This window comes from Mesocricetus auratus, unplaced genomic scaffold (genome assembly GCF_017639785.1).
Source record: "Mesocricetus auratus isolate SY011 unplaced genomic scaffold, BCM_Maur_2.0 Super-Scaffold_100006, whole genome shotgun sequence".
Taxonomy (NCBI): Eukaryota; Metazoa; Chordata; class Mammalia; order Rodentia; family Cricetidae; genus Mesocricetus; species Mesocricetus auratus.
The window spans coordinates 16,012,068-16,038,512 of record NW_024429190.1 but is presented as its reverse complement, the minus strand read 5'-3'; the positions used below and the strand labels follow the sequence as shown (position 1 = coordinate 16,038,512).

General features: G+C 52.0%; 1 protein-coding gene across 16 annotated transcripts in view; it reads right to left on the bottom strand.

The window, feature by feature from the left end:
- Positions 1-926: 926 nt before the first annotated feature.
- Positions 927-26,445, bottom strand: part of Ablim2 (actin binding LIM protein family member 2) — a 127,060-nt gene continuing 101,541 nt past the window's right edge. For 11 of the 16 annotated variants that reach the window (XM_040746966.1, XM_040746965.1, XM_040746968.1 and 8 more), the window contains 5 exons: positions 20,293-20,354; positions 14,371-14,425; positions 12,951-12,958; positions 12,680-12,760; positions 927-2,430 (listed from right to left, as the gene is read on the bottom strand). In XM_040746966.1, the coding sequence (XP_040602900.1) occupies positions 2,317-2,430; positions 12,680-12,760; positions 12,951-12,958; positions 14,371-14,425; positions 20,293-20,354 (320 nt within the window). In that variant the 3' untranslated portion in view covers positions 927-2,316. The remainder of the gene's footprint in view (positions 2,431-12,679; positions 12,761-12,950; positions 12,959-14,370; positions 14,426-20,292; positions 20,355-26,445) is intronic. The other 5 variants (XM_040746973.1, XM_040746978.1, XM_040746974.1 and 2 more) reach the window with 1 other exon arrangement.

Sequence of the window (26,445 nt, the reverse complement as noted above, 5' to 3'; positions counted from 1 at the left end):
GGAATGACCAGAGACACTGAGTCTGGAGCCATGACTGCCAGTCGCTTGGCACTACTGTGTCGCTGTTCGAGAGTTTTGCTCCTGGCTGTGGGGTAACAATAGGGCACTTGGGAAGTGAGGAGTGAGTTTTAAGTGTGGCCTGGACCACAATTCCTAAGACAAAAGGCTTGTGCCTGCACCCATGGCTCTTTATCATACTGCCACCACACTGTCCTTGGCTTGTCCAGAGACATCAGTGCCCAAGGAGAGACTGCCAAGGTGGAATTGCCAAGACTCACCGAGGGAACAGAGAATGCACTGGCTTCTTGCTTGAGTAGCAGTAGACTATGGTGCTGCTTAACACAGAAAGCACGGTGTGGTGCTGGGTAAACACCAAGTTCACCAGAATTGTCAATTATTGGTATAAGATTAGAGAGTGTGACACATTTACCCCAGGATGCCATCAGTCATCCCTTGAAAACCCCTGCTGGACTTTTATTTTTCCTTCCATCCCTCTTCCCCGGCCCCGTGCTCAGCTATTTCCAGACACCAAAGCTTTCAGAATTATATGAGTGATTTGCAGCCTCAGCATCCTAAGGCACTGTTTCATCTGCCTGTTCTTCCCCTGCCCAAACCCTCCATCTTTCAAGACTGAGCCTGGGCACCTTCTCTAGAAAGCATGCCTGACATAAGGGGGTGCACGGGGGCCCTTTGGACCTTTACTGCAAAGCATCAGCTAGCCCCCTCATCCTGCCTTGGGTAGGCAGATGCCAGCTGTTGGCACTATGCTGACTCACCAAGGCTGATCAAGCCAGGACTCCAGCCCTCATGGCCACCTCTGGATGGGACAGGAGTCCCTCCGGGGTGGCCTGTCCTGCTCCACAAACCCACCCCTGCCCATGCCTCTGAAACCAAGCATGCTTGAACACATTTTGTCCTTTTACAAGTTACAGTGTGTCACTGTTTATTTTCCCAGGTGCCCTAGGAATCGGATATGACATGACACCTCGTCAGGGAGGAGATGGGGGTTTCCAGTTGCGCAGGTCCGGACTGCTAAGTGGCAGGAAGCAGATTAAGTACCAGAAGTTCCCCTCCACAGCCCAGCCAGCCCGGTGAGAACTCCAGCACAAAACAAGACTCAACATGTCATGGGATGTGAGAAAGTGAGAGGGACAGCCCAGAGGAGGGTACAGTTAGAGCCGATCAGAACCACAGTGTCCACACTTTCTGTGGCAGGCACCCAGTTAGCTCCCCCTTCTCGACGCCCAGGTTGGAAGAGGCATCACCTCTACTGTCTCTCCCTCAGCACTCAGTGCCAGTGTCAGGGCCTCGTGTGACAGCGGCTCCTGAGCAGGCCTGTTTTGTGTTGTGGGGGCTACAGTAAGTGTCTTTACCAAGAAGACTTGTCAGGTTCTTGTGAGACTAAGCCACAGTGGGGGAAACCTTTATTCCAGGGATTTGGCCCTCAGGGGCGCTTTTCTCTTTGAGACTTAGGAAAATGACGGTGAGGAAAGAGACAATACACTGCACATGTATTTACAAACAGCACTACCGAGTGAGCGAGTCCTTCTTTGAGGCAGTCTGTGTGACTTGTACGAAGGGAAACAGATGGGCTCCTGTCTCTGAGGAACGCTGAGTACTGGAAGCACAGAGGCCTGCATGGTGGGGGGGGGGTGTAAGGCGGAGGCGCTCCCCTTCTGAGGGACCGTAAAACTAAACTCTGCATATATGTCTTCTTATGTGTAAGGAAGCGATACTTTTTAATAAAATAAAACTTCTGTGTAACTTGAAAGATATCATTTAAGCAACTAAGGGGGTGATTTGGAAGGGCACAGTATACACAGAACACTAGTGGGGGGCACCCTGTCATGTCGACATTCATTCCCCAGAAAAGATTCATCGCAGTTAGTCCCACTGCCTCTCAGACATGGGCCCAGCTTCCCTGCCTCAGCCTGCCTGCGTACTGCTCATGCTTAGAGGAGCCTCACGCTTACCCCACACACAGCAGGTGCCCTGGGACGGTGCTGGGCTGGCTGAATGCTGTGGCCCATCTCCTAGGACAGCTGGCCGCAGCACTGCCCTGATGCCAAGTTGTGGAGGGAAGGGGTGGATCAAGCTGGCACCTGGCCCTAAACTACGGGCGGGAGCAGCCTTGCTACAAAGGGGACCATGCCTGCTGGATGTTCCTCAGGGCCTGGCACCACCCTGCCTCCATAGGTACCCCGCCTGCCCCACTGACACAGAGAAGCAGAGCAAGGTGCAAGAGGGGACCTGGGGGGCAGTGGGGTCCCTCAGCTCTGCTCCCCCAGCAGGCTCCTGGAAAGGTGCCGGCGGCTGTCAGAACAGCAGGGCTTTCTTCTTGAGATCATTCCTCTTCCACAGGGCCAGGCGGTCAAACTCCTCGATGCTCATCCCAAATACTTCTTGGAACTCCTCAGGTGACAGATGTCTCTTCAAACAAGGGAAAACAGGACAGTCAGTGGTGTTTGAAAGCCGGCCCGAGAAGCTGCCTATGCTCTGAGAGACACTGGCTCCTCGGGTGGACCTTCGTTGTAATGGCAGTGCAGACGCTTGGCCCTTTTGCCTGCATTTTGTGTCTGTGCCTTGGGTCCAATTCCTACTTAATTCTGTACATGGGCTTAACCGTGCAAGGATACCTAGCCTGTCTCTGTCCCTTGAGGGTGACCAGTGCAAAGATAAGAGCTGAGTCTTCTCAGTGTTTACAGTGTCTCATGCCAGACAGAAAAGGAGTCTGAATGTCTCCAGTCCTTGCTCTCAATCTGCAGTCACCTTAAGTTCCAGGAACAACAGACTCACAGACAATCACTGTGATGAAATCACACTCTCCCCCCCCCAAACCCCAGCATTGCCTCACAGGAGCTTTCTTGTCCCTCAAGCATAAGCATTTCCAACCACCTGGTGGAACCAGCCAGGACTGAGTAGCTCAGCGCCCCTCTCATCCTGTTCCAGTTGTTTCTCTCTTTACAGCCGAGGATCATGTCGGTGCCTGAGACAGCTGGAATGCTTGCTTCCCATCTTCCCAAGGCAGCTGCAAACTGACCTTTGTCTCACTCTGCTGCTTAACAGTTGTCCTGGGGCCAATGGGCAAGCCTGGTCTACAGTGACTTCAGGCTCTGGGGCTTTTGCCCTAGAAATCTGCTTACAGCTTTTGCAGCACCATGCCTGCCAAGCCAGCTCTCTGCTGAAGCAGGGCTGCCACTGAGGATGAGTGGCCTTGTCATCGTGTCCAGGGCCTCTTTGAAGTGAAAGAAATAAGCCTAAAGGACAGAGTCTTGGTAGGGACACACAGGGACTGGCATGGAGCTACCTCAGCACCCTTGACTACTGACTCCACTGACAAAACTTCCCTGTGGCCAAGTTCAATAGCCACGCCCTGCGACATGATTCCTGCCTGCTTGGAGCCTTCTATAGGCTCCTTTACGCTGCCTCGCTTGCAGTTTTAGTTGTGATAGTGACTGCTCAGACAGTATATAGTGTTCTATCCCCATCTCCCAGCTCAGAAAGCCAAGGGGGTAATGTGCTGTCTAGTCTAATGTCAACTTGACACAAGCTGAAGTTATCCGAGAGGAAGGAACCTTAAGAGCTACCATAAGATCAGGCTGTAGGCAAGCATGCAGGACATTTTCTTAATTAGTGACTTACTGTGGAGGGCCCAGTCCACTGTGGGTGATGCTATCCCTGTGCTGGTGATCCAGGGTTCTATAAGAAAGCAGGCTGAGCAAGCCATGTTGAGCAGGCCAGTAAACAGCACCCCTCCATGGCTTCTGTAGCTCCTGCCTCCAGGTTCCTGCCCCACTTGAGTTCCTGTCCTAACTTCCTTTGACGATGAACAGGGATATTGAAGGACAAGTCAAACCCTTTCCTCCCCGAGTTGCCTGTGGCCATGGTGTTTCACCACAGCAACAAAAACCCTAACTAAGACAGGTGGCTATGCAGCAAAGAAGCCAAGCCAGGCCCAGGCCATGGCACAAACCCTTCCTCACCTTGACTCTGACATGTGATCCGAAACCAGGCATTCCGAGTCACTGAGCCAGCTGCTGAGTAGCTGTGTTCAAGGGCGTGGACACCAGCACCTCTGTTGGCCTGGATGACTGAACTGGCTTCTGAGAAGCCATCTGAACATCTGCACCATAGTCCCCTCCTGAAGTTTTGGGCATGGATGGATGGAGTCAGTGCTGGTCAGCATTTAGTACTGGGTCCAGCTGTGACTGTGTGTATGAGTCCAGGCCTTGTTCACAGTGGTCTGGGATAGTAAGAACAATCCTGACAGATACCCATACTACCCACATTATAATGCAACCTGTCCCTTATCACTACCCACATTATAATGCAACCTGTCCCTTATCACGCCTGGCCTGTTACTCTCACAGCCGCCTCACACAACAGGCTCTGAGAAGTCACTTCTCAGCCAGGCTTGGTGGCCCACGCCTATAATCCACGCCTATAATGCTAGCGCTTGGGAAGTGCAGGCTGGAGGATCAGGAGTTCAATGCCATCCTCTAGTTCAAGGCCAGTCTAGGCCGAGACCCTGTTTCGCTACCTGCACACCCTTCCAAGAAAACAGAGGAAAAGAAAAGAAGCCACTTCTCATTCCTTGAGGCACACTCAAGCTACCTCAGGTACTCTCCTGGGCCCCTGGCTTCCTCTCAGCTCACCAGGGAGACAGAAAAGAATCAGGCAGGTGGGGGTGGGGTGGGGTAGGGATAGGATGAGGCAGCAGGAAGGCCAGAGGGGGTAGGCCTGGCTAGGACAGCCTCCTGCCACCTCCTTCCCAAGCAGGGCCTCTTGACTGTTGTGTGGGAAAGAGACAGGCAGGTCCTCAACAAGGTGATAGAGTGAGGGATGACAGCTCCCTGCCCAAAGCAGCCACCCAGAACAGTGATAGGGACTCCCACGGGTCCCCAGGTGCCCACCTTCACAGCATTCTTCCCAAGGATCAAACGCAGAAACAACCCAACTCTTGGATACTGGGAAAACAGATGCATTGCAGCATCATTCAACCCAGAATGACAGGAAATTCTAGGCCTCAAAAACATCAGGTCAAGTGTGAGGAGCCAAACGTGCCACACACTGCACTGCCTGGTGGGGCAGGAGGAGGTGGGTACTGTGGCTGATGAAGCGTGTGGGGTTTTCTTCTGGGTGATGAGAATCTTCTGGACCCAGTAACGATGATCGTGGAACTGGAAAAGTGCTGATGCTTAAGTTGCACATTTCAAAATGGTAAAAGCAGTGGATTTTGCCACAATTAAAAAGTTGTTGGCAAAAAAAGAGCACAGTTTCCATAACTTTGCAGCAAAGACCCTAAACTAGAGGTTGCTGTAGTGATCAAGAGAGAAAAATGGATGAGAGACTGGGTGTGGTAAACTGAGGCAGAAGGATCAAGAGTTTGAGGACTAGCCTTGTCCACATAGAAAGTTCAAGGCCAGCCTGGGCTATAGGAGATCTTGTCTCATAATGGACCAGAGATTTCGGTAATTTCTGGAAAGTATAAATACAAATCTTGTCACTGAATCTGTTATGTGCTCTGAGTTTTAGAGCCCCAGCAGTGGGCGATCCGGAAGACGGACCTGGAGTCACACATGTACACACACAGCCATACTCACAGCATCCAGCAAGACTCCCCTAGGGGGAGGCTCTCAGCCTGTGGACTGTCCTGTGGTTGCAAACAGGAAAAGCATCCAGCAAGACTCCCCTAGGGGAGGCTCTCAGCCTGTGGACTGTCGTGTGGTTGCAAACAGGAAAAGCGTCTTGGGCTAGAAACGAACCATCTGCATGGTGAGATTGGGGTGATTTGATGTGCTGAGAAGTTTACTCCCAGACCACCAAGATTTAGAAGATACTGGGTTGTCTCACCAGAGCCCTTTGAGGCCAACTTACTCTAGGATGCTCTCAGAGAGGACAAGGGCACAAAAATAGGCAAGGGTGGGATGAGGCCAGTTTAACAGGACCACCAGAGATGGAAGTGTTGGGGAGGTGGTTTGAGGTATGGTCCCTGGTTTTGTTGCCTGTTGTTTGAGACAAGGCCTCACTATGCAATCCAGGCAGGCCTTGAGCTTACTATGTAGCCTAGGATGACTTCAAACTCCCATCGTATTCTGTGTGATGCAGTTGCAAGGGAGAGCGTGGATGGGGCACGTGATGGCTGGTATTGAGAAGGTGCATTGATTGGCATGGCAGGGTGGCAGAAGCGAGTGCTTTCAGGGAAAGACCTGAAGCCAGTGGCCCTAGCCCCACATCCCCAGCTCCTGATGGATTTGCTCATCATGGATGTTCACGTTCTGTTGAGTCCAGAGTGTGGGCAAGGGTCAGAGGAGCCAGTGCCTGGCAGAGGATCTGTTAGTGTCTTCTGGTAGGTAGGTTCTGGCTCTCTAGGTTCCCTTCCCAGCAGGAAGAACTATGGGGTGTACCTGACTACAGGGGCCCACATGGCTGTTTTAGCTTAGCTATTCTCTGGCCCCTGGCTCCTCAGGTGCTGGCCAATGCCAAGGGCTCCAAACTTCTTTCATAGCTACAGGAAGGGAGACCCACATGGCACCTTTCCAGAGAGTGGGCCTGCCTCATTCCTGGGAGACACCATTGCATGGTGGGAAGCCCTAGGGCCTTCAGCATCTTTCTCCCTGTGTCACCAGCAACATCTCCAAATTCTATAGGCCCTGACTCAAATGTCACCCCTTTCAGAGGTGAGGCTGCCTGAGTTGCGGTACCTGGGAGGGTACCCAAGGCCACATAGAGTCCCCTGCACAAAAGTCCAGCTAGCCTGCAGGACTCAGCTCCAGAAGGGCAGCAGGCCTCTGCTCACGATGTTTGTTCTCCCTTCCTCGGGGAACACGTGTGTGACTGCTGTTCTTCAACATCCTCTGCCACCTGCCTCTGCCCACCGCAGCTCCACAGTGAGCTTCCTGGCAGCTGGCATCCACCAGGCCACTCCCCAGGTCTATCTGTCCTTCCACACAGCACTCAAGTACTTCTTCTCCACCTGAATCAGGAAGGGCCTGGGGGGGCTCTGAGCCCCTCATGGTCACCCCTGGCCATCATGGTTCAAGGTGCTGTGTCCTCATCATACTGGATGGACACAGAGAAAGGACACTTGAACCTCAGGGTCCTCACTTCCCAGGTGCTGTCACCCTGGGCTTATTGCACCAGAAAACACATACATCGTTAGCCTCTGGGCATGTGAGAACCGTCAGGGAAACCCCAGGCCCTCTGCAGCAGCCTCTTTCCAGTCAGCAATCCCTGGTGGCCCACAGGGGGAGCTCAGAGTCCCAACTCAGCACCAGCAAACGCTGAGTGACACACATCAACATGGTCACATAGTGTCACTTGCAGGCAGGAGCCCCTTCAGCACCTCACCCACTGCACTTGATCTCTGCATTGGATATACCAGTTCTTCCAAGCCCCAGGGCTGGGGGCTTGGTCAAACACTGGCTCCGTGCTACTGCAAAGCTGTTTTGCGGCCATGGTTATCATCAATTGCTGACTATGAGAAAATGGTTGCCCTAGAAAATGTGGGTGGGCGTCAGTCAAGGGGTTGAAGGCTGCAAGAATCAAAGGACAGGGAGTAAGCCTGCCTCAGAGCTCAGCCTCTTGAGTCAGGACATCCCAGAATTTGTGAAGCTCTCCTCTGAGCGTGTACCTTGGCATGTGTTCTGCACCTGCACATGCATGTTTGTATATGTCTGTGTGTTTGTGTGCATGTGTATGAATGCATGTATCTAGGGTCTGTGTGTCAGTCTTCGTAGTTGTGGAAAAATTATGAGAAAAGCAATTTAAAGACAGGTTCGTTTGGCAATTCATCTACATATTGTAATTGATCTAGAAGGCAGGCTAGCCGAGTGGCTCTGAGTGCTGAATCCCATCTCTGCCTCTTGGGAACTATGGCCCTGGAAGCCATCTGGATGCCTTGTGGTGCTGTGAAAGAAGTGTTAAAATACGCCGTGTGCTTGGAATGGAGCCGACCACACAGAAGGGGCAGCAGCACTATCTGCACTGCTTAGCCTTGTTCACGCTAAGTCTGCCACACAGCACCGTGAAAGCACGTTTCTCCCACAGCGGACTGCATGGCCCTGCATCCATGTACAGAGTGACACTAGTTCTTCCTGTTTTCAGCAATCATCATTTTGGGCTACATTCATGGCCATTTTCCATGGCAAGCTTGGTTATCACTCAGGGTTATCATTCAGTTTGGAGGATGGGGTGCACACGGTGTCTACCTGCTGCTTAACACTGTAGATGCTCAATTAAGTATTTCTGAGCCCCCGTTTAAATGCTTGCAACTGTCCAGAGGACAGGTGCAACCCTTGTCTACTGACAGAGACCAGGCCCAGTATGGTTAAGTTACTTGTCCATAGCCACACAGGCAGACATTACGGAGACTAGGTTCACATCAGCTCACACTAACTCCAAGTGCTCAGCCCCTTCCATGACACTATTGGGGATGGCAGAAGATTACCTTGGAAGCAAAACAATGCTACCTTTGATGAACAGGGCAGGGCATGCAGTGAATGGCTCAGATTAGGACATGTCATTCCATCTGGGGCCAATAGAGATCCCATCCCTTGGACTGGGAACTCTGGGCCCAGAAGGTCTTCAGAATTCAAGCATTTAGAACACACTGGGGACTGGGTCCCTCTGGGAAGGAGGCCCTAGGTGTACTATGGCCAAGGGCTGAGATTTAGATCTTCCAGGACACAGAGCTCCACGTTCGAGGACGGAGACTTGGCCTTTGCTCCATGTGTGGATGTCGTGTGAAGCACTTGACTCCCTGCGGAGTCAAAGAGGAACAACCGGAACACAACTCACTGACCTTCATCACACACTGTGCAGGACTGGCCACCTGTGTGGCACCTTTACCTGCTGCCAGGCTGTGCCCAAATGCCATCACCTTTGGTCCCAGTGTACCCTGTTTTTCTGGGAGATAACCACATCCCATCCCACCCAGTCTGACCACAGCGCAGTCTTCATGTTTAGGGTCTGTGACTTCCCAAACATGGCTGAATTAATCTACATCTCACCTGCAGGCATGCTACCTTATCCAAGTTACCATCATGCTTTCTAGATGACTCACACTGCCCCTAACGTCTCCCTCTGTACCCACTGCCAGCTAAACTCCACAACACAGCCACAGGGCATGTTGTAAACTGCAAGCCAAATCTTGTTACTGTCACCAGGCTAACAGCCAAACTGCCTAGCTAGCGCAGCCCAGGGCCCTGTGAGGCCAGTTCTATCCTTCCCTCTACCTGCTCAGGTCTACTCTTGTAGGTTCACTTCCTCAAACAGCCCATGTTCCCTTCTGCTCCCTGGCCTTTGCACATGTAGTTTATTAATCAAACCCTCACACACTCAGGCACACACATTCAAGTTTGCTTAATTACACCATTATTATCTGCTCATTTGAAACAGAGAGGCCCAGGTTTCTGGCCTTCAGATCACTAATGCTGGCACGTCATTATAATATTCTTTTGGATAATCAGTTGACAGACACCTCTCTACCAGGGCAGAGCTCATGTCTGGTTTTGCTCAAAGACTTCCCTGGGGTCCCAGTCAGTGCCCATGTCTATGAATGATTGGGGCACTTGGCTGTCAACTGTGACACTGGGTTTCAATGATAACAGTCAGTCAGGGGACAAATCCTGCAGAGCTACCGAGGACACCGTCTGCTGCTATCCGCATCTACACCCTCTTCCTGCACATAGCTAACTTCACTTCCCCGCCTGCCTTGCAGCAAGTGATGCCATGTGACAAGCTCAGCCAATGAACCTGTGAGTGGCAACGCTATCCTTAGGACCCTTCAGGAAGCTAGCCTTCCTGTGCCTGCTTGGCCGGGTGAGAGCAGAATGCCATGGATTGACCAGAAAAGGTCTGTATCAAACCCCAGGGGGAAAGTGGGTGTTGAGTTGAGTATACAGGGAGCCTTTCTTACCCAAAACACAGTTTGGTTACTGTCAGAGTCGTACAAGAGAGATTTGTGGAAGCTTGTCCACTGTGAAGAGATGGCAGTGGGGACTCCCAGGCTTTTCTACTTCTCATTCCTCTTTGTAGCTGTCTGGATCTTTACAAGTTGTAACTTGGTTTCACTATAAACCTAAAGTTCTCTCCCATGACACACACATGGGGTGGGAGTTGAGAGGGGTGTCTGGTCCTGCAAGAAAGCCCCACCATACTCCTTCCAGAGCCACACCCCTGTCTCCAAGCTGATAAGGAACAAAGGACAGAAGTGCCCCACTAGAAAATGTTCCAGTTCCTGAGGCTGCTGAGCCTGAAGGGAAAGAAAAGCTGAGAGTCACAGTGTGTGTTCACCTGAATATGAAATGTTTAATCCCCTCCCCAGGCTGCAGCTGGCTTCAGTGAGACACGCCCCGTCCCTAAAGGGAAGCAGGGAGTCCCAGCAGGCTCTCAGGAGGCTGTAGGAGCTGCTACTGACATCATCTGAGCTCTGAGCATCACCTAACCATCATCCAAGCACCCTCAGTAACCCGCAAGGACACACCTTTTAAAGAGCCGAGACACACGGCAGACAGGATCCTGACCCATGAGCTGCCAATGGCCAGCAGTGCTTCCTTTATACAGTAGCTGTGCTCTTGGCCATGATCCCACCATCCAAAGCCCAGCTTCAGCCAGAGGCCCAGACACCCCACTTTGTGCCATTGATGCCAATGTCACATTTGACACAGAGGCAAGGACTTTCTGGAGCTCAGTCTCCAAGACCATAGGCAGAGCCCTGTCCCTTAGTGGCCTCCAGCCTTTCCCTATCCAGCCAATCTCATACAGCATCCTAGCCAGCCCAGCTGCTGGCCCTTCCCAGGAATGATACACACATCAAAATACACAAAAATGCTTCAGCGGCCCTTCCTCATTGCAGTGAGTTCCAAGTATCTTGCTAACCAGAGCTCTGGATCCACGGATCGATCCTTGGCTGGTATGATGGGTATGCACCATGTGGACTGGTTGTTCTGAGCAGCTACTTTTGGAGATCTTTCTGTTTTGCTATGCTGTGCTGTCCCCTCCCCAACCCTCCCTGCAGTCGACACTTGCTACCTGCCTGTTGCCCAACAGCCTCTTTCCATCTCACATGGCAGGTCTCAGTTTCTTCCAGGAACAACCTGGGTCTCTCCAGCTCAGGTGACACCAGCGGCCCCCTTAACTCCAGGTAAGCTGGTTGCTCAGGTCATGATATGCCCTGTGTAGGACTGGTTGGTTTAGGGGTGGGGTGGGATAATGACCACCAAGAGGCTCAGTGTGGGTTGTATGAGGACAGATAAGAGAGATGACTTTCTCCCCCAGAGACCTTGAGCTTCGGAGGGGACATGAAAGTCTCACTGTGTAAAGGAAGCATGCAAATACTGCTTAGTCCTTGATCCATCCATACCCACAGGGGCTCTTCAGGCATGTGAATCCATTGGTTTCCAGTGTAAGTCACTGTAGGCCAAGGACCCACAGGTCTAAGGGAGTACCACCACCCCATGCAGCAGCCACGGTTGTGTATTCTGTGTCCTGCTGCCTCCTCCCTGTGCAGAGGGACTACTGTTTACTAGACCTCAGGGAAAGGGCTTGAAATGATCTCTGACGACTCAATGACTCACTTAAGCAGCTCTGGCTTTTCATCCTAAGTAGAGATGAAGGCTTAAGCACACGACTGAGGAAAGCCAGTATTCTGCCCCGATACCGCTCCTACAGGCTCACAGATGCCTTACTCACACTGCCCTGTGTTGTTGCCTGTGAAAGTCCTGGTTGGCTCTGGACAAACCTGAGCTCATTCTGTGTAACACAGACAGGACCCTCACACTCTGTGCCCAAGAACAGTCCCTGCCTGGCCCATCAATCCCAACTGAGAGGCCACCTCTTTATGGAGCTACTGAGTTTCTGCTCTACCGACCCTCCAAAGCCCCTCCAAAGTCTGTTTCTCTTATTCCTGTTTCTGGCCACACAGGAAGCCGCTGCCCCCATGAGAAGGATGGATGGGGTCTAGTGCTTACCCAAAGCACAGGTAGGAGGTAGCCTTTGCCCTCAGAAGCCTAGAGATGTCCTCACCCGGGCAAGAAACATGGGAAGGCAGTGCCTATGTGCAAAGCTCAAGGAAGGAGTCCTCTCACAGATGTTGCTGACTTCCAGGTGATTTCGAAGGAACAGAAAGTCATGCATAGGGCACTTTAGCCTTGCCATAGAGTGCTTAGCAGGGTCTGTCCTCCCGGCCAGAGTGCACAATCTCACACTGCAGCTGCACAGACCTTTCAGACACACACTTGTGTTCCTCAGATGAACTGCCTGTTCTAGATCAGCACAGAAGCCTAGAAATTTCTTCTTCAAACTGGCCCATCTTTTCACACTTGGGATGGGACCACAATGGGCTCCTTGGTGCACCATGCCACCTAGCCTTCTCTCCTCCAGCCACAAGCCAGGGCCCCTGTGCAGAGCCAGCATAGTTGGGTCTGTAACCACTTTCCTTTACCTTTGAAGATTCCTGTGTCTTAGATCTGAACCCTGTGCTGTCACCACAGTGGCGTCACCTCCTGGTGTGTGTGTGTGTGTGTGTGTGTGTGTGTGTGTGTGAGAGAGAGAGAGAGAGAGAGAGAGAGAGAGAGAGAGAGAGAGAGAGAGAGAGAGAGAGACAGAGACAGAGAGAGAGAGAATCTGCGGCTGAGATCTGTAGAGTCTCAACAGATACCACCCTACCTTGCCTTACCTCCAGCCGCGTCCGGTCCACATCTTTGGGCAGTTTCACACGGATTCGGTTTGTTACGATGAGGGAGTCATACGGGTATATCTGAAGGGAAGACACCACAGGGTTATCTCAGAGGCCAGTACCCCTGGGGTGACCAAAAGAAAAAACCAGAATACGTACGTGTATGGCTGTGGACAAGCACATTTCACACAGAAAATGCAACAAAAAGAACTTTTAACCTGGGCAGGTGCATCATGGTGGGAGAGGTCAGTTAGTGCAGGAGGCCCCTTACCTTGTACTCTGTAAAAGAGAAGAGCAGAGACCACAGGGATGGCTTAGGAATAAAAGAATCCATGCCCAGGATGGGAACAGTCCTCTGTCTGGGAAACCCCCTCCCCCAGTCAGTGGGTCCATGCTTGGCCTCTGGTCTCTGGAGCAGCTTTCATGGACCTCTGGTCTTGTATTTCAAGGGAGGGACCAAGGGTCTCCTACGGAATACTGAGGGCAGGAGGCATGGCCAGGAGGCTGGAGGCCACACTGGAAGCTGGGTAGTGGCACTGTGCTCCTAGGCTGGGAGATGTCGTTCCTAGTGTTCTGGGCTACTCTGAGGAAGATACCCATCTCAGTTTACCCAGACATGCAGTGGATTCTCCAGGGAAAACTTTCTGAGAGGTGTTGTGGAGTCTGACACCTTTACCAATATGCATCCTGTCACCCCAGTCTCCTACTGCCCCCCTTCAAACAAGGTCTCACTGAGTCTAGGTTAACTTTGAACTTACTATATAGCTGAGAGTGACCTTGAACTCCTGATTCCCCTGCCTTCCCACCCCAAGTGCTGGGGTTACAGTGTGCACCATCATGCATAGTTTGCGTGCTGCTGGGAATAAAACCCAGAGTTTTGTGTGTGTGAGGCAAGCATGCTACCACCCAAGCCACACCCCTCTTCATCATGCTTTGCTTCCTACTCTAAACTGCCTTGCACTGTGCACTCCTTGTGACAAGGTCTTTCCTCAGACTTAAGGTGCCATCATATAGAAGGTAAAGCGGTGCAGACGGCAGGGGCTCCACACACACAGGAAGGACTGACCACTAGAATCCTGGCTTCAGATCACTCTGGAAGCCAGATACCTAAATGAGGCAGGCTCTTGGTCTTCCCACGTGGGACTCTGTCTGAAGCGCCAGCCCTGAGGCTGGAGACTGGGACAGCCACTTTAAGAGCAAGTTGTGATGCCTTGGCACTGCCATCTGTATGTGAATTGGTCTACAAGAGCGGGGCTCCCCCAGCATCCCAGAGGGTAACAAGGAGGCGAGCATGGCCAGGTGCATGGCCCTATTCAGAGTTAGGTGAGTATCCGGCAGTGGGGCACCCACAGGACCGTGTGGCCACCCACAGACGTGCCAGCAGACACACAGTGAACGAGGGGCGGAAACGGGTTTGACCTACACTGTTCGGCTCAGCCCTTGGACACTGCCTGCTCTTGACTCTGTGCCCTACTCCAAGAGATTCCCAGCACCTAAAAGCCGTGACAGGTCCCTGCAGCACAGGATGAGAGTGCTGAGGGGCCAACAGGTATCCCCAGGGGACCCTTCATCCATGGTGCAGAGCCTTCTGCCAGCAGGTCCCGGAGGGACGGCCTCAGAATGAGACTGGTAGACGTGTGCCAGGGATTCTGGCCTAGCCAGAGACCCACAGGGGTCCCCATTGTGTGTACCTCGCGTGCCCCAGCTGGCATCCGGGTCTGCTCCACAAGGGGCCAGGTTGGCATTCTGGAAGAGAGAAAGAGAGAGAGGCCGGCAAGAGGCAGGTTGCATGGAGGTAGGCAGTAGGGGGCTGGGAGGCAGCCCCCAATGCTTCCTGGATCCTCACACAGCTGGAGGAGGAGGAGGGTGTTTGACAGGGTTAGGTGATAGACAGATGGCAAAGCTGGGCTTTGGAAGGTGAGTGCTCAGGGTATCTGCCCTGTGGGTATGGCTTTCATGCCTACCTCAATAGCCTTTGAACCCTGCTTGTCTGACCAACTTTGCCCCACCTTTAAAACTGAGCTCTGGTGTCTGGGTCCTGCTCTCTAGCTGGCATGGCCTAAGTTCCTGTATTCACACTGTGATGGGTACAGTTTGTAATGCCCCTGCTCCTCCTTGTGAAAAGTAACTACAGTCTGCTGTTCCATGCCCTAGGTAGACCCAAGAGTCAACCCAGTCCCACTGTGCCTACAAGACAGCAAAGGACACTCACTGGTCACTGCCTCCTGGGAGCTATGCATCATCCCCACCCAATTCTCAGAGTCCTCAGTGACCAATCGAGCTACACAGCTCAGAGTGACAATGTCCATGCACCCCAAAGCTCCAAGACAAGAGGGCCTCTGCCTCCCTCTGGAAACCATAGGCACCCCCACAACTCTAGGCTTGCCAAGAATCTTGGTGTCCAGAATCCCCTGGCACCCTGGACAGAGTGGCCTTGCTCTGACATTAATACCCAACAAGTGACATTCTTAGGGGGAGGGTGTCACCTGACTAGGGCACAGACCTCATCTCCCATGTCTGTGATTAGCAAACTGTCATGTCAGCGACCTCATAGTCATTAAAGTTCTTTCTCTCTTCTGTCCACTTGGAAAAAGTCATATGTGCAAGCTGTCTATAGGGGCCGCCACTGCAAAGTGCACTAAGCCCCCGTGGGGCTGCACCACCCCATCTTATCAGACTCCTGCCCCTGCCTTACCTACTGTCTGCACCAGGCCTGTGGGGTGAGCTGAGTTCCCAGTCCCTAGCACAGTCCAGGGGTTGAAACAGGGTCAGGGCTATCGGTCAGAGTTTCTGAAACTGGGCCCAGGGATTGCATTTCAGGAGGGCACATCAGGTAGAGGCACCACGTGCTCCACCTGCGCATACGGTTACGAGAAAAACTGCTTCTGACGGACCTACAGCAGGCGACAAGCTGGGAGCAGGCTACACACCCCAGAGAATGTTGAAGCAGAGGGCCCTGCACACCAAAATCCTTCATCTGAAACAGAGGCCCAGGGATATGCCATTACCTCCTTCCTGCCTCAGAGCCGGATCCAGCAGGCTGCGGCCGACCAGTGAGAGGGTAAGTGTGGAAAGCAGAGGGTTGAAGCAGGCCTTTATTTCAAATCTCTGATACTTGGCTTCTCGTGGACTTTTGGACATGGATTTGGGTTTCTCTCTCTCCCCCAGTTTCTCTCGTTTTGTTTTCTGTTTGTTTGTTGAGATGCCTTGACTGGCCTGAAACTCACTATGTAGACCAGGCTGGCCTCAGACTCAAAGAGCCTTGCCTGTCCCTGCCTCCCCAGTGCTGGGATTAAAGATGTGCACCACCAAGTCCAGTGGACTTGGGCCTAACACCAGGGCAGTAACGTGATTTACTTCACTATCCTTGGGTTCAACCCTAGTTTGCCTCTCTGGGTCCTAAGCCAGGTGCCTTTGAATCAGTCAATAATGCTCCATGACCTCTCACCGTTTCCCCTTCCAAGTCTTCAAAAACAGCTCTTGGAAACATTGTCTTAACCTCAGACCAGCACCTCAGGCCTCTTGTCAAAGGGAGGCCAGTCTGCCTTGGCCGCCACCTTTACAGTCCGGATTTGTGCTAAAGAGGAATGCTGCCACCTAGTGTTGACTCTTGTATCACAAGCAGTCAATCACCCAGAAAGGAACCAGCTTCCTCCAGCCTTCTGGGTCCCAGGAAAGAAAGGAAAGATGGCAAGTGGACTATCCTTCAAAGGGAGTAACAAGAGACTTGGCCTAGAGCAGGAAGAGTGGAGTCTATGCCCCGTGTGGTTCTATAGACCACTCAGTGCAAACAAGTCTTGAGCTAACCTGTCCGTGTCGACCAACAGCTGAGAACCAGGCCAAGGCTGCTCTGGCTAATTCCTCTATGGTTCTCAATGAGGTGCCAGGATTTTTAAAGGTGACGTGTTATTCATCTTCCCCATCTGGGCACTTACCAGCTTTACTGACACATTCTCCAACCTTGCTTCACCCTACAAAGCAGGAAGCACCCTCAGGCTTTACGGACGAGGCTCAGAGAGGTCGAGCAATCTTGCTGAATTCACATAGAAAATGCACAGGATTGTAGGAGTTTGATCCTGTGTGCTTGCTTTCCCGAGACTACACCATGGTTGCTGGCGGGAATGAGATCCCAGCTGCCCACACTGGCAGCTGTGATTTTCCTGCTAAAGCCAGGGAGGAATGAGCTGCCTGACTCAGCAGATGCTGGTGCCGAAGAGGGGATGGGGACTTCCTTTTAAAGTCCCGACTCATGTGGAAACCACGCTACAGAGCTTGGGGAAAGATCTCACAGCCACATCTGTTCTCATAATCACTCAGTTATAAGACTCACGCCCCCACCCTGGTGGGCTGGAGGAAATAACGACTCGGAACGTTCCATAACTTGCCTCAAGATGGCTGGGAGTTCAGGGCTGTCTAAGAAACACATACTCTTTCTGGGATCACAGTTGAAGATCTATAGTCACAGACATAACAGTCCCCCCTTTGCTGTGACTCTCAGAGATAGGTCTTATGGAGTCCAGTTTAGATTTAGCTTTGAACTCACTATGTAGCTGAGGGTGGCCTTAAATTCCTGGTCGTCTGGCCTCTGCCTCCTAACATAAACACTTTAAAATATGAATTTCAATATTTTGAGACAGGGTCTCACTATGCAGCCTAGAATATCCTGGAATTTTCTATACAGACCAGGCTGGCCTTGAACCCACTGAGATTTGCCTGCCTCTGCCTCCCGAGTGCTGGGATTAAAGGTGTGCTTGATGGACATAAACATTTTTAGAGTTTTATGAACATATGAAAACTGGATTGAAAAAGCATACATTTTGCATTTACCTCCTGGGTTAAGCTTGGGAGTGAATTACAGTGTAGTTTCAAGCAACTCTTGTTGACTGCATCTCTGTTTTAAGACCATGTAGAACACCAACGTGAGTTGCCTGCGATCTCTGTGTTGAGTCCTGTCACGGCTTCATTAAAACTGGGACACAGTATTCTGCGCCTTACTGAACAGTTGAAACTTATTTTCACTTTGCCACGGCATCACCGCTCCCACCTCCCATTTGTGATTTTAGCGTCTTTCATGTCCTTTCTAATCAAGAATGCATTTTTAGTGCATGTCTTGTAATGACGCACTACAATAATGCTATTTTTTAACCGAACCTGACAGCCTGGTTTTTTTTTAATGTTTGAATTTAGTCTCTTCACAGGTAACATCAGCATTTCTCCAAGCATGACTTCTTCCAAGGAGTAGCCACAAGGACCTTCAGGTAGCCAGTCACCATCCTCTTACTGACGGGCCATGTGGCACATGTCAATCATTACTGCCTCATTCACAGGGGAACCTGCGGCAGGCAGTTGCTAGTCGGCTGAGCTGTATCTTCCTCCTGCGGCAGGTTTGGGCGTCAGGACATTCTCATGACCCTTGCATATACAGAGCTAGGGGTCACTAGGTCTCTGTGACAAAATTCTCTTAGATCAAGACTCGGGAGGACGCCTGCCCCCTCAGATGAGGGTGACTAGATAGTCATGGTCATGGCTATCAAGCCTTCACTACCAGGACACATGAGTGACGCTTTGGCACCTTTACTCATACACTGCCTTTTGTATGTGACAGAAAGTTCTCCGGAGGCCTCCCTCTTTTGGATTTTGAGCTCACTGAATCTGTGCTTTGACCTAGACACACACGCACACGCACACACTTGCACGCACACACAAACCCTTTCTGGTAACAAAGCACCCAGTGAACAATCCTGGGGCACTGCAAGTCACCAGCAATGTGGGCAGGCACTGCAGGAACTCCAGGGGGGCAGATTTGAACTGCTGGGCATGGCTGTAAAGGCTGCTCTGGTGATGGAATAGCCAGCCTTCTGCTGAGGAGGAAGGGGAGTACACACCAGTATTAGATGGAGTGAGAATGAGCAGGAGCATGGGTGAGAGACAAAGGATCCCAAGGCCAAGTGGGAAGTCAGAACTCCTCTTGCGAGGATGGGCTCCACCCTTGGGAGAACTCAGAGCTCAAGCCCAGGGCACTCATGTCTGCTCACTCTCCCTCCCTGGTTCACATAAGGCCTGCTTCTCGGTCCTAAAGATGACATTCACAGTAGTTCCAGGATGAAGATGGACCCATCAGGGTCCAGATCACCTATTCACAACTGGACTAGGAGGAACCAGTAGAAACCACGACCTCTGCAGACACAGAAGCTCACTTATGCAACAGACAAGGTGAGACTCTCCCAAGGGATCACCTTCTCAAAGATGGGTGATTGGACAGAGGCTAGGCATGCTGACAGTCCAGTGTCCTTACGTTCCTCCCATTCACCAAGCAAGCCCCAACCCCAGGACCTCACTTGAGCAGGAGACATATTAGCTAGGTCAAGCCAGGATGCTGGCACCTGTGGGCCCCTTGCTTAGAGAGAAACTGTTCCAGGCAAAAAGAGAACCTTCCAGAAAGACAGACAGGGTTCTCACGGCCCTTAGAGCCCTGACTCTGAGTGGAAGGTTTTACATCTGGTGTCAGAGGAATCCTGTGTGGTTTCTAGCCAGCTGCTTTCCCTGTGGAAGACAAATACCATTGGAGAAAAGGCAAAGCAGCAGGCAGCATGCAAGGTCCATTCCAGAGCAGGAAGAGAGGCTAACGGGAGGGAAGCCATGGTCCTCTGGATTCCATTCATGGGGAGGCATTGTATGGGGACACCCTGAAGCTGGGTCTTGGACAGAAACAGAAAATCAGAGCCTGGGAAGATAGAGAAAACAATGGCTTGTCCCAAAGGACACAGCCTCTGGAGATGTCTCCCTGGTTCTGTGAGTGCCCCAGAGCCTTAGAGAGAAGGGTATTCCAGACATTTGGCCCTGAGTTCACATTTTGATAAGACCACTCCAGCACCACACACACACACACACACACACACACACACACACACACACACACACACACACACACCCCACCTGATTCTCTTAAGAAGTGAATTGTCTTGGTTTATATATAAACTTCCTAACACCAGGAAAAAACCTCTTGGATGATGGAGGTTCTCCGGGAGCCACATGAGGCTTGGGGGTTCTGGATCATTAGGACACCCCAGACTACAGATATTCACTGAGAGCCAGCATGGCTATAGGTTCCTCATAAAGGGCACTGCACCAGGGCACATGCCAGGCTCTCTTTGGGGTGGCAGGCTGAAGGCCTTGAGACTGGGAAGGGTGTAAGGAAATATTCCTAGTGACCACGTGGTAGTGTCATGGGATGGGTATGGCTCCATGGGCACAGAAACATTACAGACTTGGCTGGCTCTAGCCCCTGACAAAAGAGGAGGAATTGAAGAGCAACTCAAAGCAGCACTAGTCACTCTGGGTGACCTACATCTCCCCTGCCTTGAAGCACACTGGGGACACCTTGGTTTCTGGGGCACAGCAGAGAGAAGCCAGAGTATGGCTGGGTGTGGTCTGGTCACTCAACACGGAAAAGCTACAGTGGCACATCTGGGAGAGAGCATCAGGCAGAGGCAGATGGGCAAGCAGGATTCCTGCCTCTTCTGGCTGTGAGGTCACAAAGCTAGGGGAACTAGTGCAGGTAGGCAGCAAGTGGTGGTTAGTGTCCCACAGGTAGGGAGGGTCCAAGTACCTACCCGGAGGTCCAGGCCATCCTTCCTGGGTCCTGGGAGAGAGTCGGGTTTGGAATAAGGGAAGCCTGTAACAGACACAGCACAGCCTTGTCACACACTCAGCCAGGCCAGGGGAGGGCAGGGCCCGTGACGCTTCCAACAGAGACAGGACTAGGCAGCTGACAACAGAGGCCACTAAAGATACTCTGCCTGCCTTGTTTATGACTTTCTATCCCGAGGACACAGAGGGGGACATGTGAGCCAGTTATTCACACCACGAACATCATAGGAATGGGGCCCAGCCCAGCTGGTACACAAGTATCACATCTCCCAGGCTAGCTGCTCTCCCAGACTCAGGACATCCTAGGCTAGATAGGACGGTGCCGTCCTGTGCTATGATGGCCACCGCCAGCTAAATGGGGCTGGGGATCTTTGAGGTTGGAATGTCAAACTCAGATAGGGATTACTTCTTCTCTTGAAATGGAATGGGCTAGGCAGAAACACAGGGGTCCTTGATGCTCACTAGCATGAGGTCAAATGTCATGGGAGCTACTGGGAAGCCAGGGAAAGGCTGGCACCCCCGCCCCATTCACAGGTGTCACCGAGGACTGGCGTGAGTACCAGGTACAAAGATGCCCACCCCATCCTGTCCACCACTCCTGCTAAGCATGCCAAGCCAGGCATCACATTGAGGTTCCTTGTGGGTTCAGGGACCCTGCCCCAAGGGACCCACTGAGGACCCGGAGCCCATGCCTGCTGAAGTTGCCAGATGCAGTTCTTCTCAAAGAGGAGGTTAGCAGCAATAAAGAACGTGTCTGTTGGGTGGATTCTCAGCTCCACTCAGACCCTACTGAGTCAGAAGCCTATGATTCTACCAGCCTCCCAGGCCTTTTGGGTGAACAAGAACAGCAAATGTCTCAACTGTGTTTCTGACCCTCTAGTCAGGGGCTGCACATGGCCTTCCCAGGCTCAATCTTCATTCAACCTCTCCCACACGGTGGCAACCTTATTTCCATAGACCACGTGTGTCTCCCACATTCCTAACAACTATCCCAGACAGGGCTGTGCAATTAAAAATAAAGATTCACTTTATTTTTAATGATGTATGTGTGTGGGAGAGGGGGGAAGGGTGGCATTTTCAGTGCTGGCACCCATAGGCCAGAGGAGGAGGTCAGAGCCCCTGGAGCCGGAGCTACAGGTAGTTTTGGGCTGTCCAGTGTGGGTGCCGGCATCTGAGCCTCGGCCCTCTGCAACAAAGCAACGCTCTTACGGAGCCATCTCTCCAGGTCTGCTCGTGCTTTTTCCTTTCAGTGTGGGAACATGGGGCTGATGGTTCAGCAGTTAAGAGCGCTCAAGCTTGATTCCCAGTGCCCCATAGTGGCTCACAACCATATGCAACACTCTTCTCTGGCTTCTATGGGCACATGGTACATGTCATTCATGCAGGAAAAACACCCATACACACACAACAGTTAAAAAAATAACCTTGAGAAGAGGATTGGTGGCCATGCTACCCCTCCCTCTTTGCTAGGCGTTTCCCTTTCTGAGGTTTTAGGCCTGTGCAGCTATCATTTTCTTTCTGGAGAAGGCCACAGCTTCCCTCAGCTTTCCCTCATCTGAGCAGATCCCGGTGCCTTCCGTCCAGAAGCATATTCCCAGCGAAGGCAGAACTCGCAGACAGGCCTTCCCGTTAGCGCAGGAAGACATGCCACTCGCTTCCGGCCCCTGTGGCTTCCCTGTGGAGTCAGCTGCCACCAACTAGTGCTTCCTGGAGATGACATCGCCTTGCTCACTGTGACTTCCACCAAGTTTTTTTTTTTTAACTTAGCGTTCAGGAGTTTAGTACCACATCTTGGTGTGGACTTCTTGGTTGATCTTCCGGCTTCACTCAGTTTCTTGACCTTGCAGATTTACGCCTTCTGCTGAGTCTGCGAGGTTTTCAGCCATTGATGCTTTGAATGTTTCTAACCCATTCTTTCTCCCCGTCAGGGAACTGAAAGACACAAGCACCATTTCCCAGGTCCCTGGTGCTTGTTTTCCTTCTCACACCAGAACGAAGATCCCAACGTCCTCTGTTAGAGTCGGTTATTCTGTCCCTGGACCCACACAACCGGTTTTTACATTATTTTACGTTTCAGTTCAATGTCAGTTCCCAGCTGATTCCTTTTCAAAGTGATTTGAGTTTCTTTGGTGAGACTTTTTCTCTGTTCCAGGTTTGACACAACTGCTCTCTGGAGCATCTTTGTGACGGATGTCTTAGAATTCTTGTCAGATGACGTCAACACCATGTCTTCCCAGAATTCAAGTCTGGTGTTGCAATTTTTTGAATGAATCCTGAATATTCAGTTGTTGGGATGAGAGATGGGATCTTAGGTAGTCTTCCATTTTAACAGGCCACAGTTCTGTTGGGCCCAGTGTGCAGGACCGGGCATACAGACTGGTTCCCATGGTCATCATTTTTCAGGGTGCTTAATAGTACACTACTCCATTCTTCTCAGCTTGCCTGGGGTTGCTGGTGCCCACCCTATCCCAGTCCTTGATAGAGCTTCCTGTGTGTTTGTCGCACCAGCTTGGAGGCAGAAGACCATCTCCCTGGGCCTCCTCTCTGCACGCCTCCTGCTCCATACCCCTCCCTGCCCCTGTAGATGTGGCCAGCCTCTCCCTCCTTCCCACCATGTGCTGCTTGCTCTGCTATAGTCCCCTTCTTTCAGGTGTACTTAGCAGGGAGAGCTGGACAGGCGTGTCTACTCTGGGAGTTCCTGCCCTCTGAGTTGCTATCTAGGTCTTGTTACACTCCATCTCTCTGAGGGAAGACTCATATGCTGTGTGACTTTAAAGGTTCCAGAGTCCCGCGTGCAACAAAACAGATAATTTTTGTATTTAAAATTCTTCCACACAGGGACTGGAGAGATGGCTCAGAGGTTAGGAGCACTGGCTGTTCTTCCAGAGGTCCTGAGTTCAATTCCCAGCAGCCACATGGTGGCTCACAACCATCTATAATGAGATCTGAGGCCCTCTTCTGACCTGCAGACAGAACGCTGTTTACATAATAAATAAATAAACATAAATCTTAAAATAGATAGATAAATAAATAAAATCCCTTCACACATTCAGAGTGTCAAGCCCATGCTTAAGTGCCTCTGCACCTTGAACACAAGGGAGCTGGGACCTGGGGAGATCGAGTGACCTGCACAAAGATCAAATGGCCTTAGCAGGTCTTCTAGGGACCTGCATATCTGATGTGGTCAGATGGCCTTCAAGAGTGTGTGGTCCAGTGTGGATGCCAGAGAGAAATGGGCGTGCACAAGAAGAGACAGGTACAGAGGACAGAGGATCCCGAGTAAGTTCCCAGCTGTGTGTGTGAGACGAACGTGATAACCACTACACTACGGAAACAGGTTCCCAGCTGTGTGCTCTTGACCCTAAGTTATATCAGGCCCTTTAGGCACCGGACACCCCCAACTCCCGGGCTAGGCCCAGGCTTAACCTAAGTACAGAGCCCTGCACCAGCTCTCAGGCCACCCACAGCTGCTCTGAAGCATGCTGCCGGCTGCTCTTGGAGTTGGCTCTGTTCCTGGCTCTATCCTCCTCTAGGATGGCTCCTAAGAGATCCAGACAGCCACTGAAGACTCAAGATGTGTGACTGGGAGAGATAGCATGTGTTCCTGAGGCAGTGAGAGTGCAGGGCTCTCACAACATCCGAGGTCGTTCTTCTGACAACTGACTGGCAAGCCACAGCAAGCTGCCATCCCTTTGCTGGGGTCCAGGATGTGACCGCCACTGCCTGCTCTGTGCAGGGGAGCTCCTCTCAGCTCTGAACATCAGAACTCAATGTCCCTGGGCACATGAGCGTCGGGATGTGGAAACCGGTGGGGCAGGCTTGAGCTGGTGGCTGCAGGCTCGCTGCAGTCTGGCATGTGAGTCTGAGTGTTCTACCTGAATGTCCTCAACAGGACCACAGGCCCAGGTGTCAGCCACTCATCCTGTAGGTTCCTGGATCATGCTCATTGTTGTAGATAAGGAAATTTCATACCATAGAGGCTTGTTAGGGACCCAAGGTCACTCAGCAGTGCCTAGCTGGGACTCCACCAGCTGGACGCAGATACAGGTTCAGTGCTCTGTGTCAATTTCTCTTTTGGTTTCTTGGACGTGCTCGTCACCTTCAGAGCTCTCCTGAAAGCCATGCCTGTTCTTATTTTGCATCTGGCTAGTCCCTCTCACACTATACCATTGTGTCTCCTGGAGCTCTGCAAAATCCAATCCCCAAACCTTCACGTATGCTGTGCACTGTCCAGAATATCTCCCTCACACAGATGCTGGCAGCCATCTCCTGTCACCCTCCACCAACTTGGTCCCAGCTCATGGGAGAAAGTGAAAAGTCCTGTGGGGCTGTCATTGACCAGGGTGGGGAGGGGGCTGGTAACAATGGCCTAGCCATGCACTTGGGCATGCTAGCCCTGCCTCCACCCTCAGCTGGATCAGCCCTTCCCAAGCATTCACTGCTTCCAGGACCACATCTTGAGGCCTGCTGGATACCAGCCTCCTCCCCACGGACTTCTTATATTCCCATGACACCTTTCCCAGCATGCCCTAGCAGCCAACCCATATGTCACCTGACTTGTCCCATCTCACTGCAGTGCCACAGGACAAGAGGCCTCTTCTGCTTCAGGCCCAGCTCTGGCTCCACACCTAGAACAGTCTGGGTCATAGAAGGTGTTCAAGGACTGTGTGCTAGGTGACTGGACTGCTCCTGCTCATCTGGACTCTGATTTGGCACTGGAAATGCCAAAGATCTTCCAGTTCTGCCATCTGTGGACTCTATCACCCAGGGGTCTTAGCCACAGCTCTACCACCAGGCACTTGGCTACCCCACTCAGTAGTCCCAGGGAGGAGGAGTCTGCTCTTCTTAACCACAGAATAGGGAATGCAGGGCAGCTCTTTCTCATCATGAACTCTGCGGGGGTAAAGGGGTGAAGGGAAAGATTGGTCCTTCCTTCCTTCCTTTCTTCCTTCCTTCCTCCTTCCCTCCCTTCCTTTCTCCATCCCTCCCTCTCCTTCCCTCCTTTGGAAGAGAATAGAGTCCCAGAGACCTGTCCTGTGGCTGGCTGCTGCTGAATGGCTCAAGGGGAGGGCAATGAGCTAAGGAGCAGAGACTGGCACATTCCACTACTCCACACACCACAGGGGCCTCATGCTGAAGAATACAGAGTCCAGGCTGGGGTGAAGTGGCTCCCACTGAAGTCTCCCCGTACTTCCTGAATTGCTAAGCCAGAGAGACTTCCTCATTTGTCTCCAAGCCCCAAGCCACCCTGAACGACTCCTACCTTTCTCTTCACCTGGTGATGTAAAGCAGGGGTTTGCTCCCTCTGGAATCTTTGGGCCTTGCTAAGAACCATTGAAACCCCTGGACATTGTGTCTTCTACAGCCAGGGTGCTTGAATTATACCACCAGATCTCTGACTACCACGCCTGTGTCTGTGCATGCACATCTGTATTCACATCTGTGAGTGAGGGACCTCAAAAGAGAGGATAGGACAGAAAAGGTCAGGAACGTGGGGCTTAGAAGACATGTGTCCATAGGGTGAAAACTACGGAGGAGACTCAGGGCATCAAATCTCACTCTATATGTAAGGACTTCAAGGCTCTCTTCTTACAACAAAAGCCAACCTTGTCTGCTTTTGTGCAGACTCAGGCAGTCACTGATGACCACGCACAGAACCGGGAAACATGGGATACAGAAGGGAAGCAAACACATCTGGAGTAAAACACGAGCCCCACTGATAGGACAGCAGTGCCTGGCAGAGGACTGTGCAGTGCTTCTGGGACAGAGGTAAAGGCACAGGCACAACGCTATGCCCTGTGGGCTTCCTGCTGGGGAGACCTGAAGTCAGGACACCAGGGGAAAGCAGAGGCCGGAGGATGTAGTCATGACTGTCGGCACATAACAAGCGCCCAGGTCCAAGCACAGGTGGCTGGGTTCCCACGGGCCAGTGCGCCCACACAACAGCTACTTCCTGTCCACACCACTTCTGTTGGCTTGCTGCAGGGATGCGGTGGAGGAATGGATGGCAGGCAAGCCCTTGTCACTGTGGACACCTGGAGCAGCCTGCCTCTCAGGGTACCACACTCAACGGTGCCTGGGATGAGCACCCTCGTTCTGGCGTCAGCCGATGAGAA